Genomic DNA, 14,249 nt, shown 5'->3' on the forward strand with positions numbered 1-14,249 from the left:
ATACCTTCAAGCATATCTACTTTGCCGGACATTCACATATTTGGATATGGACTTTGACCTAATTACAAACAAAAAAAATCATATTTGAATTTGATTTCACTATCCGAATCCATTTTTTATTCATAATCCGAATCCAAATCTGAATTTTTAATTGAATTTGTTTGATTTTGAAAACATAAGAGCATTAGATATGGCATATTTATTTAAAACTAAATCCGAGCCTAATCAAAATCCTGTCGGATGTCATTTTCAAAATCTGAATCTGATTCCATTTATTAATCGGATATTAAAATTTCCTTTTAATATCAAACTTTTTGGGAACGATTTGGTCGATCCAAATCGAATGTATTGACATCCCTCCCAGAGATTTCTTCTTTTCAAATAAGTAAAAAATCCCTATCCCAGTTTTTCAGTTTAAGAAACTTCATTTACTGAAGGTGGCTATCAACATTCACACGATCCTTCTGTCTGTGCTCCTCAAAGTGTGAAATTTGTGGCAGCGAGCAAAGATGAAAGAGAGTGATCTGCATCCACCCACTGTCCGCCGACAAAAATGGGAATTCAATAACAAAATTGAGTGACGAGCAGTCACTGAAGAACTGATCTGCATCCACTGTCAGTTTTTTGGTGCTGTTCGTTTTCTTCGATCACGGCAAAGCGACCTCTTCTTCTTCATTCTTGTTCTTTGTCAAGCATCATGAACTTGAACTTGGCCCGATCTCTCTCTCTCTCTCTCCTTACCTTCCTCGTCACTGTTAACAGGAAGCGCTGCAAAGATCATGTTTAAAGAAGCCATATAAATCACATCTATTGAATTGTTTTTAACCCTTGATTACTCGATAGGTTGATCTTAGCTAGGGCAGCAAATATAGGGCATATGGGACTTGCCGCATCATTCAAACATTCTTTGGGCTTTAGTTCATGGCTTCTTCTATAATTTCCCAAGTTTTCTTCATTTTCTTGTGTTACCAAGATAGTAAGTTGATGGGCCATTGAGCTATGAGCAGTCCTTCTAAGATTGGGAGCATCAATCAAGCACATAATGACATTGTGCAATGAATCAATTGCCACCCGCCTACTCCTCATTTATGCTAATTAATCTCTTGAATTCAAACAGGGGATTTCTTTACATCTCTTTAAGCTAATCCAAGTGTGCAGAGCCCTTGATTATGAGACGTTTCTAAGTTAATATCATATAATATTGTGAAGTCATAAGGAGTCTCTCGGGGGCCAATCTGCTAGCAGTAACAAGATTCCAGTCACTCATCCACGCTGCACACAAGTAGGGGCGAAGGCAGGAATTTTTTATGAGTAGGGCTGAGTTATTATTTCAAAATTTTAATAGGGGCACAAATATAATTTTTTAAAATTTTAATAGGGGCATAAATGATTTTTTTTAATTTACATATTTTTTTTATTTTTTTTGTTGGAGTGGGGCTAATGTCCCTGCACACACGAACTTTGCATGGATATTTGTCGAAAATCACACAAAATGTTACGGAATATGCGAGCTGCGGTTGCCACATACATGGGCAGTACCCACAAAAAGTGAGCAAGAACTGAGGTATTTTAAAAAAAAATTAAAATGTCTTTTCTGAAGTTTTAACTTTTTCATTATCATTTTGATTCTTAGAAAGAATTTGTTTTTTTTTTTTTTTATAACCAGAGGTATTTATGATTCTTTTATAAGATGGTGCATAACTGTTTGTGCACAAGGTGGTCGTGCATATAACTAGGTTCGATTTAAGGGCTCCGTGTATAGAATGAGTTGTGTGCATTATCTACGCAACAAATATGCAGTTCAGGTAAGAGTTAGAGTATTTTGAAATTTTTAATAAGAATGTCCTTAATTTGTTGAAAAATTGTGAGAAAAAAAAAAAAGTTGATCAACACCTCCGGGCATCGGCGCCTCCTTGATCGAGCTGCAGCCTTTATCATCTTTGCGACTGAAGGCAAGCCGTGATTCCAATTAAACTTATTGTCTTTCGAGGATATGTTATTGGCTGATATTTACCTAATTTAAATGTTCTCTTGATGTTGCTTTCGTTTATATGATGTCTGTATGTTGCTTTCGTTGAGAGAAAGAACAACAAACTTTAAAACAGAAGTTAAGTGAAAACAGTAGAAGACATAACAAATTCATCAAATCATGATCGTGGTTAGCTCCTATGATGAGATAAACTCTTCGGTTCTTGTGGGCATTACTCTTTTTTCTTAGAATAAGTATGAATAAAAAAGCAGGTGTGAGTCGCCTCTTCCCCTTCTCTCTCTAATCGACTCTCTTTCACCCACCAAATACAACGGCATTATAAGAACTTGACGGCCAAGGTCATAATTCGCGAAGTTGGTTATATGCACAAAAAATTGTACACCACCCTCCATACTGTCCCGAATATCCCTGTTCATAACAAAGAGAAACCTCTTCTCATAAAAGAAAGTAGTGAAAAAGTAAGAAATTCAGGAAAAAATATTTTGGTCTAAAAAATTTCTAAAATACCTCAGCTCCCACCTTTTTTTTTTTTTAAGGGGTGCATATATATATGGTGGGCGCACCAACCTGGTGTACGCAATGAGATCACGGTTCTGCTTGCTGCTGAATCAACTGTTCAGATTTCATGCAGATTTTACATCGCGTGTGACTAGTTTTGAATGAATTTACTCTATAAGATGAGTGAAAACACTAGAAAGTTAATACTACTCAACAGTAATCTATGAAAAAAAAGGAACGTAAAAAACCACATTTAAAAAAAAAACATGATAAATTAAATAGCCATTTAAAATTTAGAAAACATGTCTTTTTTAAAAAATTAAAAACGAAAAAAAACCCATTTTTAACACGTTTTTTCGTGTTTTTCTATTTTTTTAGTTTTTTTAATGCCGAACAATTTTTTTATTTTTCATTTGTTACAAGTCTACTTATCTTTTGATGTTTGTGTTATTAGTTTCTAACTTATTTTATTTTTTTCTTATTTTTAGTTTTTTAAAATTTTTAAAATTTTAGAGTATTTTTTCAGTTTTTTCAAGTTTGTCATATTATACCCGAGAAACCTCACCATTTAAAACTCCGAAACGTTATTTGTGATTATGATTAAAAATAACATGTTTAAACGTTATTTAATTATGTATTATAACTAGTGATGGCAGCTCGCTGGTGCTGGGGTTATTATTCACTAAAAACTTGCAACTACCTAATAACTGGATAGATGCTTCCAAATCCTGTAAAGTTAAGAAAAGACATTTATAACTAAAATTAAAGGTACCCGTACATTATTGGAAAAATAATGTTTTTCACCTTGTCGGTAAAATCTCCAAGAAAGATAATAAAACAAGCTGCTATAATTTACCGGACTTTTGGTTCCTTCGTCTTTAGCAAGTAAGAAATGTGAAAGTAAAATAACCCCGAAGTGTCAGCAACAAAAAGTTTAAACCAGGTTGACGTCTTTGTAATTTGTGATTTCTAACTTGTGTTGGTAAGTACATGACAGAGATGGACGTGCCAATTAATTTGCAACCACATGGCCTCCATCGATTCGAATATTATGACCTACCAACTTAAGGTGGAGCCCCGATTTCATGTTAATGTAAATTCTTTTGAACACTTGTATTTTTGAACACTTGTATCGAATGAGTGATTGAATGATGACTCTAACTATCCAGAATCACATAACGAAAGTCGTCTATTTGAAGGAGATGGATAGCTAATTTCTAATTTAGTTACATAAGTCAAAGATATTTATCATGGTTAATTTATGATTGAGCTTCTTTTGTGGTTATGTATTGGTTAATTTAAATAATGCATTATATTACATGCCCATCAACCAATCCAAGCCTATCTATTTCATATGAGGTGGGAATTAGGCAGGATGTCAAATCACGTGGAGCAATAGAAAAATGGCCTTCTCCATGGCAGCCTTAATTGGAGCTTGATCTCATTCTTTTCCTTTTATTGGTAAGGAAGCTCGTAAAAGGTCACAAGAAACCAGTGATGGTTATTGTTATTCAAATGCAACATCATTTGGATTAAGCCTATGACAACGTGCATCTTCCCAGCTGTCTATTTAATGCATTGCTTATATGGTGCTAGGTATAGTTGTAAATGCCCAAAATTTGCAAGATCCCAAATTAAAACAGAAGATAAATGTCGAGATCTACTAAAGAACTATATTTGTAAAGTTATCACAGTAACTTTATAGGTGGTTCTTAAAAAAAAAAATGCTCCATGAATCTACCTTAAATTTTGGGGCAGAATCAAAATCACTTAACATGAACAATCTATTATAGGGGTGAAAGGCCCTTAAAGTCGGAAGATTAAGAAAGAACATTTTGAGCAGTTAATAAAAGATAAATGTCAAGATCTATTAAAGACTCATAAAGTTCTCACAGTAACTTTATAGGCGGTTTGGTACCAAGAACAAATTATTACTGTCTAGTGAAACTGTCTCATGTTTCATGAATCTACCTTAAATTTTAAAGCAAAATCACTGAACATGAACACGACCCCTTAAGGTCGGAAATTAAGTACATTTTGAGCAATTAATAATGCGTAGAAAAAAAAAATAGGACATGTAACTTTTGACAAATCTTACTTCCTATGATCTCTCTTGATTTTTTTTGTGTGAACTTTAATCGATGATTTGTAGCTAGCATTGGATTCCTATCTCCGTAGCAAACAGCCCTTGTGAAGTTGGCCGGCATTCTTGGCAGAAGATGACACACATTGTTGTTCCAATAATTGAGCATACAAAATTCCAAGGCTAGGCACCCCCAACCTAACTTAAATCGCCGCAGCCCCGACCATCTTACGAACCTCACACTCTCTCGGATCGCGCAGTAAGCCCCACGTAAACCAAATTCTCTGTCACATGGATTTTATTTTGTGCATCAAAAATCTCAATCTATAATATAAAATACTTTCACTAACAGAAAAAACATACATTGCATTGCACCCTGATTTTTTCGAACTTGGGTATGGCAAACTTCCTCTCTGTTCATGTGGGTGGTCACAGTTCGACATTCATCAGCAGCAGCTGCTCGTATATGGAAGATCAGTTTTCTTTCAGGATCATTTATATTCTATAGGGAGAGAGAGACTGTTAGAGGGGAATATATACATATTTGGTGTGATCTAAGTTTGTGATGTTTTAACTGCTTGGAGGGGGGGGGGGGGGCCTCCACCTCACATGATGCGTATCTGGGACAGTTTTGTGGTTTCCCAAATAGAAGAAGCTCCTTTCCCCTCCCTTTGTTTTTCTAAAAGTAAGGGTGACATGCCTTGGATTTTTTGGTCCACCATAAGCCCAGGCATGCGCTTAGTTGTCTCCACCAACCAGGCCAGCTCATTCCCTCCCCCTTGTGGTTGAGATTACCACATCATGACATGCCGCATCCAATTATTTGCTCTCTCCCCCCCTTGAAATACCCTCCCCGCTTTCTCTTTCTTCCCCATTCTTCTTCTTCTCCCCTCTTCCTCTCTGATCAGACTTGAGTCCACAGGTCATCATCCCCTTAATCTCATTCTTTTTCAACACCACATACATATACATTGACAAGCTTTTCTGCACATTTTCAGGCGCTTTGGGAAGATGAGAGAGATCCTCCATGTTCAGGCGGGGCAATGTGGAAACCAGATCGGTGCCAAGTTCTGGGAGGTGGTGTGTGACGAACACGGCATCGACCCCAGGGGCACTTACGTTGGGGACTCTCAACTCCAACTCGAACGCGTGAATGTGTACTACAACGAGGCCAGCGGTGGGAGGTACGTGCCCCGCGCGGTGTTGATGGATCTCGAGCCTGGCACCATGGACAGCCTGAGGACCGGGCCGTACGGCCAGATTTTCCGGCCGGACAACTTCGTGTTCGGGCAGAACGGTGCCGGAAACAACTGGGCCAAGGGCCATTACACCGAGGGTGCCGAGCTGATCGACTCTGTTCTTGATGTTGTTCGCAAGGAGGCTGAGAATTGTGACTGCCTTCAAGGTAATGCGCTTTCCTGTTGATCATCTTGCTTCTGTTATTGATGTTTGTTAGTTCCCTGTCTGTGCTATGCAAGGTATGATGTGGATGTTTGTTCATTTCAATAATCTGTCGTGGCTTTCAATTGTTTCGACGGCTAGCGATCGGGATCTTGGGTGCAAATGCGTCGGATTTACTGCGAGGAGATTTCAATTTTAGCTGCGCTATATCGAACCTGAATTGAATATCTTCATGAATTATTTGCCTGATCATGATCAGAATCCGATGCATGCGTCACCGGATATTTTTGGGGAGCACCAAACGTGCACTATACCAGCTTTTTCGCAAGTTTCCATTCTCTTTCTAGCAACACAGATCGATTTGGGGAGAGACAGACAGGGAGATCATAAGGAACCCTCGTCTGTGGCTATGGTCGCCTCCCTGTCTAGCCGATTTCCGCCATTTCCCGACCTATACGAATCGACGAAGATGCTTTAGAAAATCATAAAATCTAGCGGCAGCATAGATTGGATTTCTTATGCACTCCATCTTTTATCGCCTTTTAACTTTCTTCAACTCATAAAATCTTCAGATTGTGTCTTCATTTCCGTATTCGTCGATATTTTGCATTCATCCCTACGGTTAGATATTTTGAACAAGTATATGATTAATTGGTAGTCATATATATGCGCCATGTTCTAAGGATCATAAATTACATATATACATTGGCATCAGCATCTGCCAGAATGGCAGTTTAAATGGCGTCCTGCCACCTCCTGTGACAGTGGACCATGAGGTGGAGCGCTCTCACAATCTAATGGGATCATTCATTTACAAGGTTCATTTTCGTGAGCTTTGTCCTCATGCAATCATGGTCTAATCTTAGTTTATTCAGTAAAGATTTAGGATATGTACTAAACGACATGAAAATTTAACTTCTCTTCTAGTGAAAATATGACTTTATTATTTCTGCCAGCAAATTGATCTCAATTGATGTTGCGTATAATAATAGCAATTTGACTATATCACATGCCACATAAATGCTTGATGTAGTTTATAATAATAGCAATAATATATAACAGAGATAAATTTGACTAGTGGACATTTTCTTGATCATCACATGCATTTTTGGACCGTCTACACAAGAGCTAATTAACATGTAGACATGTTACCACGTTGTGATGGCACACAATATCTTACAAAAACCAGTTGTAGTACTTTGTTTATATTTATCTTGTGAACAATTCCAATTTCCAACTAAGAGACAGTGCTCTGAGGATCCGCATCTGGTGGGGTCGATTCAGAACATGCGTCCAAGCCTTCACAGGTGGTGCCCTTGTCCGGATCCGGTGCTGGGAGATCTAGATCTGGTCAGATCTTTATCAGATCCTAGTTGAATCTGGGACTCAGATTCAGATTCAATGGTAAAACAGCACAGTACCATAGTTTGAATTCGACTTGTAAGCAAATCCAAACTTTTTAAAACCATATATATATATATGTATATATATATATATATATATATATATATATATATATATATATATATATATATATATATATATATATATCTGACTAAAAGAGTTTCAGATCCGGCCAGCTCAACATTCTTGTTTGTCCAAACCATTAATGACACAGTCCAGCGGTTGTCGGTAGGTCAGATCTGAGCAGTAACTAAGCAGTTTGGATCTGGGTCACCATGTAAGGATCTGCTTCACATCAGACTTAGCTTCGACATCTAATACAAAGAAGCCTTTGCATTGCCACAACACAAGCATACATTAATAAAAAAAAGAGAGAAAAGGAAAATTATATATCTTATATTCATCTTTTGTTTGTTTTCTTCTGTTGGTGCAGGTTTTCAAATCTGTCACTCCCTAGGGGGTGGAACTGGATCGGGCATGGGTACCCTATTGATATCCAAGATCCGGGAGGAGTACCCGGACAGGATGATGCTCACGTTCTCGGTGTTCCCATCCCCGAAGGTGTCCGACACCGTGGTGGAGCCATACAACGCGACGCTGTCCGTCCATCAGCTTGTGGAGAACGCGGACGAGTGCATGGTCCTGGACAACGAAGCCCTCTACGACATCTGCTTCAGGACACTCAAGCTCACCAACCCCAGCTGTGAGTAATTCCTTGGTCCCTCTTATTGTTTTTTTAGCTGCCGTTTGATAAACTTAGAGGATGTTTAGTTGCTCTTGACTTAAATCCATAGATTAGATCTGATGCGGCATGTTCTGCTGATGTAACATCGAAGTAGGGACTTAAGATTGGAGCAGCTTGAAAGTTGAAAGCCTCGTTTTGCTCATCTATGCTAGCAAAAAGTTCATGAGAGAGTCCAATCTTAAATTTAAATTTATGGATGTAGACATTAACAACCAAATTAGATAAAAGATAGTAAAAACAACTTACCCTTCTTAGAAGTCGTTTGGTAGTTAGAACACTATGTGATTATTCAATAAATTTATCTTAAAGATTGAAGCAGATTCATGAAACACTACAACATTTATGTGTTCGTGAACCTGCCTTAATCTTCTGCCCTAAAGATTAAGGCACGTTCATGAAACACTTACAAAGTATTCTATTTGCCAAACAATCCTAATGCCCACTAACGCACTCGTCATGCATCAACATCTCATGTGTGCAATATGAAGATGTCAAATCAGGATCTTAATCCAAATTTCAGTTACATTTCATGATGACCTAGAGTTGAATCCTAAATCAAGCAAATTCAAGCACATGCATGTCGTATTGGATTCAACAGACCAAAAAAGAAAAACCAGTAACAAAATCATGGTTCAGCTCCAGTGTCTGTGTCGGCACACATTTTTCATGATCCCAAAGATAAAGTTGCGAAAAGATGGTCCGATATTGATGTTTGTGGTAATTAGTCTGTTGGAGTTTCACTAATTACATACTAATTTTTAAATGCATTATACTTGATGATGTCTAAATATTTGTGTGTAATTTCTGGTGCAACCCAAACTAGTTGGGGACTTGAACCACCTGATCTCCACCACCATGAGCGGCGTGACCTGCTGCCTCCGCTTCCCCGGCCAGCTCAACTCCGACCTCCGGAAGCTCGCCGTCAATCTCATCCCTTTCCCCCGCCTGCACTTCTTCATGGTCGGTTTCGCTCCTCTCACCGCTCGAAATTCACAACAGTACCGGGCTCTCACCATCCCTGAGCTCACTCAGCAAATGTGGGATGCCAAGAACATGATGTGCGCCGCGGACCCCCGCCATGGTCGCTACCTCACAGCCTCGGCCATGTTCCGCGGCAAGATGAGCACCAAGGAAGTCGATGAACAGATGATGAACGTCCAGAACAAGAACTCTTCCTACTTTGTGGAGTGGATCCCCAACAATGTCAAGTCTAGTGTCTGTGACATACCTCCCACTGGGCTGTCCATGTCCTCGACGTTCATGGGCAACTCGACGTCGATCCAGGAGATGTTCCGCAGAGTCTCGGACCAATTCACTGTCATGTTCCGGAGAAAGGCCTTCTTGCACTGGTACACAGGGGAAGGAATGGACGAGATGGAATTCACAGAGGCAGAGAGCAACATGAATGATCTTGTGTCGGAGTACCAGCAGTACCAAGAAACCGGAGTCGAAGAAGGGGAGGAGGATTATGAAGAAGAAATTGCGGAGAACTAGTAAACTTGTCTTGTTTATAGTTAATTGTATTGGTTTCTTGTGATTACAGCTTAATACGTGTTTATGATTCGATGCCATGTTGTGCTTTATTTGTATTGTGTTCACATTATTTATAGAAAATGGAAGCTATTTGTGTTTGCTTCGATGTTCATGAGCTTTATAGAGAGAAGTTGAGTGAAATCAGGAAGCGACCTGATATGCTCAATATGATACATGAACAGGTTGCAAGAGACTTAGATCCGCCATCTAAACAGGTTGGTAGCAAGTCCTGGTATGAATAAACAAGCCTTAGTCTTGAGCAGCCATTGAAACCGTGTATCCGTAAGAGCTATAAAAAAATTTTACCTGCAAATATTTGATATTGGACCCAATAATAGTTCGTCTCAAAAACTGGATAGAATGCATGTATTTGTGCGCATCAGATAATTATGCATCTGCATAGACAAGATCAGATTATAACCGTCCATTTATTTTACATTTATAGGAAATGATGCATGTAGATCAGATCTCAGTGATTTGAACGCAATTTTAGTTAAGCGTTTTCGAACTTTCGATTGCGATAATGCACAATTCTTTGAAATGGGTATGAAACCTAAGACAAAAGGAGGGTGTAAAGGGTCTGAAATTTGGATCATTTAAACATATTTGAAATCAGATTCTCTCAAATCCAGTATAGATTGAAAAGATGAAAACAATTCCAAATGCAAAAGGATTGGTGATGATATCTGGGTTTATAATTTTGGATCTGACCTGATGTAGGTCCAATGTAGGTGGGTTTGGTCAAGATGTTGCAGAAACAGTACTTCAAGATCCGTTGCATATTTATGACTGTTATTCTCACACAAATCTTTTTGGTTCTTGAAAAGAAACAGTTTGAGAAGGTTCAATTAGCCAAAATGAACTTCTAGATCCAATGAGTCCTCAACATCAAGCTGGTAAAAAAGCTGAACTTTTTTTATTGCAATTATATTATGTGTATGTGTGGTCAAAAGTCAAAGAAAGCCCCTTTTTGCTTGCTTTTGATTATACTATTTCAAGATATTGAAGATGACTTGTAGTTCAGATTAGAAAATATTAATAGTATGAATTTGCAAAAGAAGATGATTGGATCAAAATTTAGTTTGGTGTGATTATGTCGGGTTTCTTATTGCCACATCATAAATGGCATGTAATTTCTCAATACTTTTAGAAAGTGTTGTTAAAAGATCATCAATTCCTAGTGAAATGGATGTGGATGTGGCGGTCGCTTGCTGAAACCTAGACTTTTACTTGATGTATAGGCTATTCCCAAATGATTTATTAATCTGCTAATAAGTAGTTCCATGGCAGTTCCATCTATCACTTTATTGTGAAAGACCAGATCGATCAACCCATGTTGCCATGAGTTACTAGTACCTCCATATTCTCATGAATAGGATTATGACAATGGGTTTGAGTCAGTGATACTAAGAATTTCTTTTCTCTATCTTGATTCACTTACAAGTTCAGTAATTATGATATTAGTTGAATCAGACTAGATTCTAAGATATATCACATATTAGGTACCATATGAATAGGACCTTAAAATAAGCATACAAAACCATTTTGATTGACATCACTAGACAAGGAGGGTCCATAGCTCAGTGGTAGAGCATTTGACTGCAGATCAAGAGGTCACCGGTTCGAACCCGGTTGGGCCCTCGCATTTTTTTGGTCCCCTAACTTTTGCTCTTTCAGTCTTTGCCCACATCAACGTATTCCATTGAAATTTTCTCCTGGCTTGCAAGTTTGTGGAAATAAATATCAAAAACGTAACTTCCTATCTTTATAGTTATTCTTATTAATGATAATTAGGATTTGCATTATATATATATATATATATATATGTGTGTGTGTATATGTGTGTGTGTGTGTGGGTAAAAATTTATGATCAACCAAGCAAGAGAATTTTATTCACGTGTCCCCGTTTGGTTTTTGCGTGCGCAAGACGGGTCTATTTATTCAGGACCGCTTATTTAACGGCAGCCCCGATGTTGAGATGGGGTGAGGGACGCCACCGGCACCTTCTCTTCCTTCGCTTCCGTCTCTACGTGCACGCACCAACCACCGTTGCTACTGATCACCATCAACGCATACACTTACGAGACGGCTCCGCGTGCTCAACATGGAAGAAAAGCGTGTTGTTGAGATCCTTTTTTGCCGAGAAGTCTGCTGCCAGAGTCATCCGACTCTACCGTTTCCTCCTGTCTTCCAACGCAGAGCTCTGCAACTCCGCGTTCCTGCACGCCCTCAAGGCATGCGCTTCAACGGCGGCGGCGCTTCCCGTAGGCAAATCAATTCACTCACAGGTTTGCAGGTTGGGATTTTGCCACGACGTCTATGTCTGCAATTCTTTAGTCGACATGTATGCTAAATCTGGGTGTTTATCGGAAGCTCGCCATCTGTTTGATGACATGCCAACCAGGAATATTGTATCCTGGAACACAATGGCTTCAGGTTATAGCATAAACGGGCTTTATAACGATGCACTGCAAATTTGTTCCTTGTTGAAGACCAGCGGATTAAGATTAGACAAGGTTGGCTTGAAGATTGTCATTCCGCTTTGTGGACGGTTGCAGAGACTACGACTTGGGCAAGCTGCACACTCTCATGTCATTGCTTCAGGCCAGTTTTCAGATTTGGATTTGGTGGCAGCCATTATGGATATGTATGTAAAGTGTGAGTGTTTGGACGACGCAGCACGGATTTTCAACAAGATATTAGTCAAAGATGTTGTCATTTGGAACACCATGATTAGTGGGTTCTCAAGGTTTGCAGACTTAGAGCAGGCACTGGAGCTATTTTGCCGGATGCAGAATGAAGATGTGAAGCCCAGTGTGGTGACCGCTCTGCTTGCTCTGCAAGCATGCGCCGGTCTAGCGATTCTTTCTGCAGGGGAGGCTATTCATGGCCTCTGTATCAGAAGCGGATTATATCTTGATATCTCTGTCCAGACACTTTTGATTGATATGTACTCAAAATCTGGGAAACTGAAGTCCGCTTACATGGTCTTCAGGGGGATTAAGCATAAAGCGACCATTAATTCGTGGAGTGCAATGATTTCAGGGTTTGGTAGGCATGGACAAGGGGAAAGCGGTCTGGCGCTTTTCTTCAAAATGTTGCAGAGAGGTCTATATCCTGACCGGATCTGCTTTGTGTCACTCCTGTCCATGTGCAGCCATGCTGGTTTAGTAGATGATGGCTGGAAGTGTTTCAATTATATGGTGCATTTTGGCGTCTCACCTTCAATGGAGCACTATGCTTGTGTAGTTGATCTTTTAAGTCGTGCAGGACATCTGAAGGAGGCACTCGAATTTGTTCGCAGGATGCCATTTGACCCAGATGCCAGTATCTGGGAAGCTATCATAGGGGGCTGCAAAATCCATAGTGATCTTGAAATGGCAGAAACATTAAGGCATCATGTTATGGACGTAGGCCCAAGGGCTAAAGGATTTTATTCACTTCTCTTAAGTTGTTATGCTGCTAGAGGCGACTGGAATGAGGTGCTGAAGATGAGAACCTTGATGCAAAAGAGAGGTGTAGAAAAAACACAAGGGTGGAGCATACTGGAAATGTAGCCGTGAAGCTAGTCAAGTGTGGAAAAGTGAGCGCTGTTAATTGAATCTTCTTTTGGAGGAGCTCAAGAAATGCAATCTAACATCCCGAGTCTGTAAAGTTCTTGTTAAATGTCGATCGAAGAATTTGCTAATGCTTGTATATCTACTTGTTGTTTATGAACATCTAGGGACCACATAAGGTATCAGTTTAATATATTTATCCAGCCGAAAACATTTCAGCATGATATCTGGTATACGCCACCAGATGCCCCTGGCCCTCAAGGTGGGGGAAAAAGAAAATCACGCTTCAGGACTTTTTCCTCGTACAACAACCGGACTTAGATCTACCATCAGCCTTTTACCTATGCAACGGTCTCACAACACCACACCAATGACTTATCAGACCCTGATTACCCCAATCAAGGAGCAGGCGGTGTAACATGAGAACAGAAAATGCCCTGATATTCAGGTACAGGTGCAAGCACAAGGCAATGCAGAATTTGAACAGTGCATCATTCATACAATCAGAATGCAATAAACTTGAATATGGACTTGAAATGCGAAGCTGCACATCATTTCCAAGTTATATGTTTCAATCACATCCAATTAACCTTCGTGAATCCAATTAAGCGAATTCAGAGTTCACCTGACATAAGGACGTTTGGAGCCCTGATTTATCATAACAGACATGAATAACACCAAGTCCATTCTGATGTTCAATTAGTAACCAAAATGTAAACAACACAGCCTTGACGACTCCAGAATTGACCATCACGTTTGGAATCGCAAACCCTGTTGTTCAATTTAAGTTTCGCAACTATCACAAAGAAATTGATTTTCAAAACCTCCAACACTGGTTTACGATCACGTGAGCGGGCGCATGAAACTTCACAGAGAAAATTTATTTTGATTTTCTCTCTTCAGAAGACCCTGAACACAAATGGCGCAACTGATTTCAGGAAGCGTCATTTGTTCGTTGCTAGATGTTTTATTTTCATAGGCAATCTGGTGGGTGTTTGGGGTTAAGCAGCCCCTCCCAAATTATGCCAGCAGATGCAC

The 14,249-nt window shown here is 39.3% G+C and overlaps 2 protein-coding genes and 1 non-coding gene across 3 annotated transcripts; all 3 read left to right on the plus strand.

Annotated features, from left to right (window-relative positions):
- Positions 1 to 5,334: 5,334 nt before the first annotated feature.
- Positions 5,335 to 9,760, plus strand: LOC116252606 (tubulin beta chain-like). Its single transcript, XM_031626980.2, has 4 exons — positions 5,335 to 5,493; positions 5,570 to 5,976; positions 7,810 to 8,079; positions 8,945 to 9,760. Exons 2-4 carry the CDS (start codon positions 5,583 to 5,585, stop codon positions 9,613 to 9,615), a joined length of 1,335 nt encoding a protein of 444 aa, XP_031482840.1. The 5' UTR covers positions 5,335 to 5,493; positions 5,570 to 5,582; the 3' UTR covers positions 9,616 to 9,760.
- A 1,463-nt stretch (positions 9,761 to 11,223) lies between these two features.
- Positions 11,224 to 11,295, plus strand: TRNAC-GCA (transfer RNA cysteine (anticodon GCA)). Its single transcript has one exon. It is a non-coding gene; the product is annotated as a tRNA-Cys (tRNA).
- Positions 11,296 to 11,575: 280 nt separating this feature from the next.
- LOC116253223 (pentatricopeptide repeat-containing protein DOT4, chloroplastic-like) lies at positions 11,576 to 13,413 on the plus strand. The gene has a single exon (XM_031627990.2). It carries the CDS (start codon positions 11,625 to 11,627, stop codon positions 13,209 to 13,211), a length of 1,587 nt encoding a protein of 528 aa, XP_031483850.1. The 5' UTR covers positions 11,576 to 11,624; the 3' UTR covers positions 13,212 to 13,413.
- The last annotated feature ends 836 nt before the right edge of the window (positions 13,414 to 14,249 follow it).

The sequence above is a fragment of the Nymphaea colorata genome, chromosome 4 (assembly GCF_008831285.2).
Source record: "Nymphaea colorata isolate Beijing-Zhang1983 chromosome 4, ASM883128v2, whole genome shotgun sequence".
Lineage (NCBI taxonomy): Eukaryota > Viridiplantae > Streptophyta > Magnoliopsida > Nymphaeales > Nymphaeaceae > Nymphaea > Nymphaea colorata.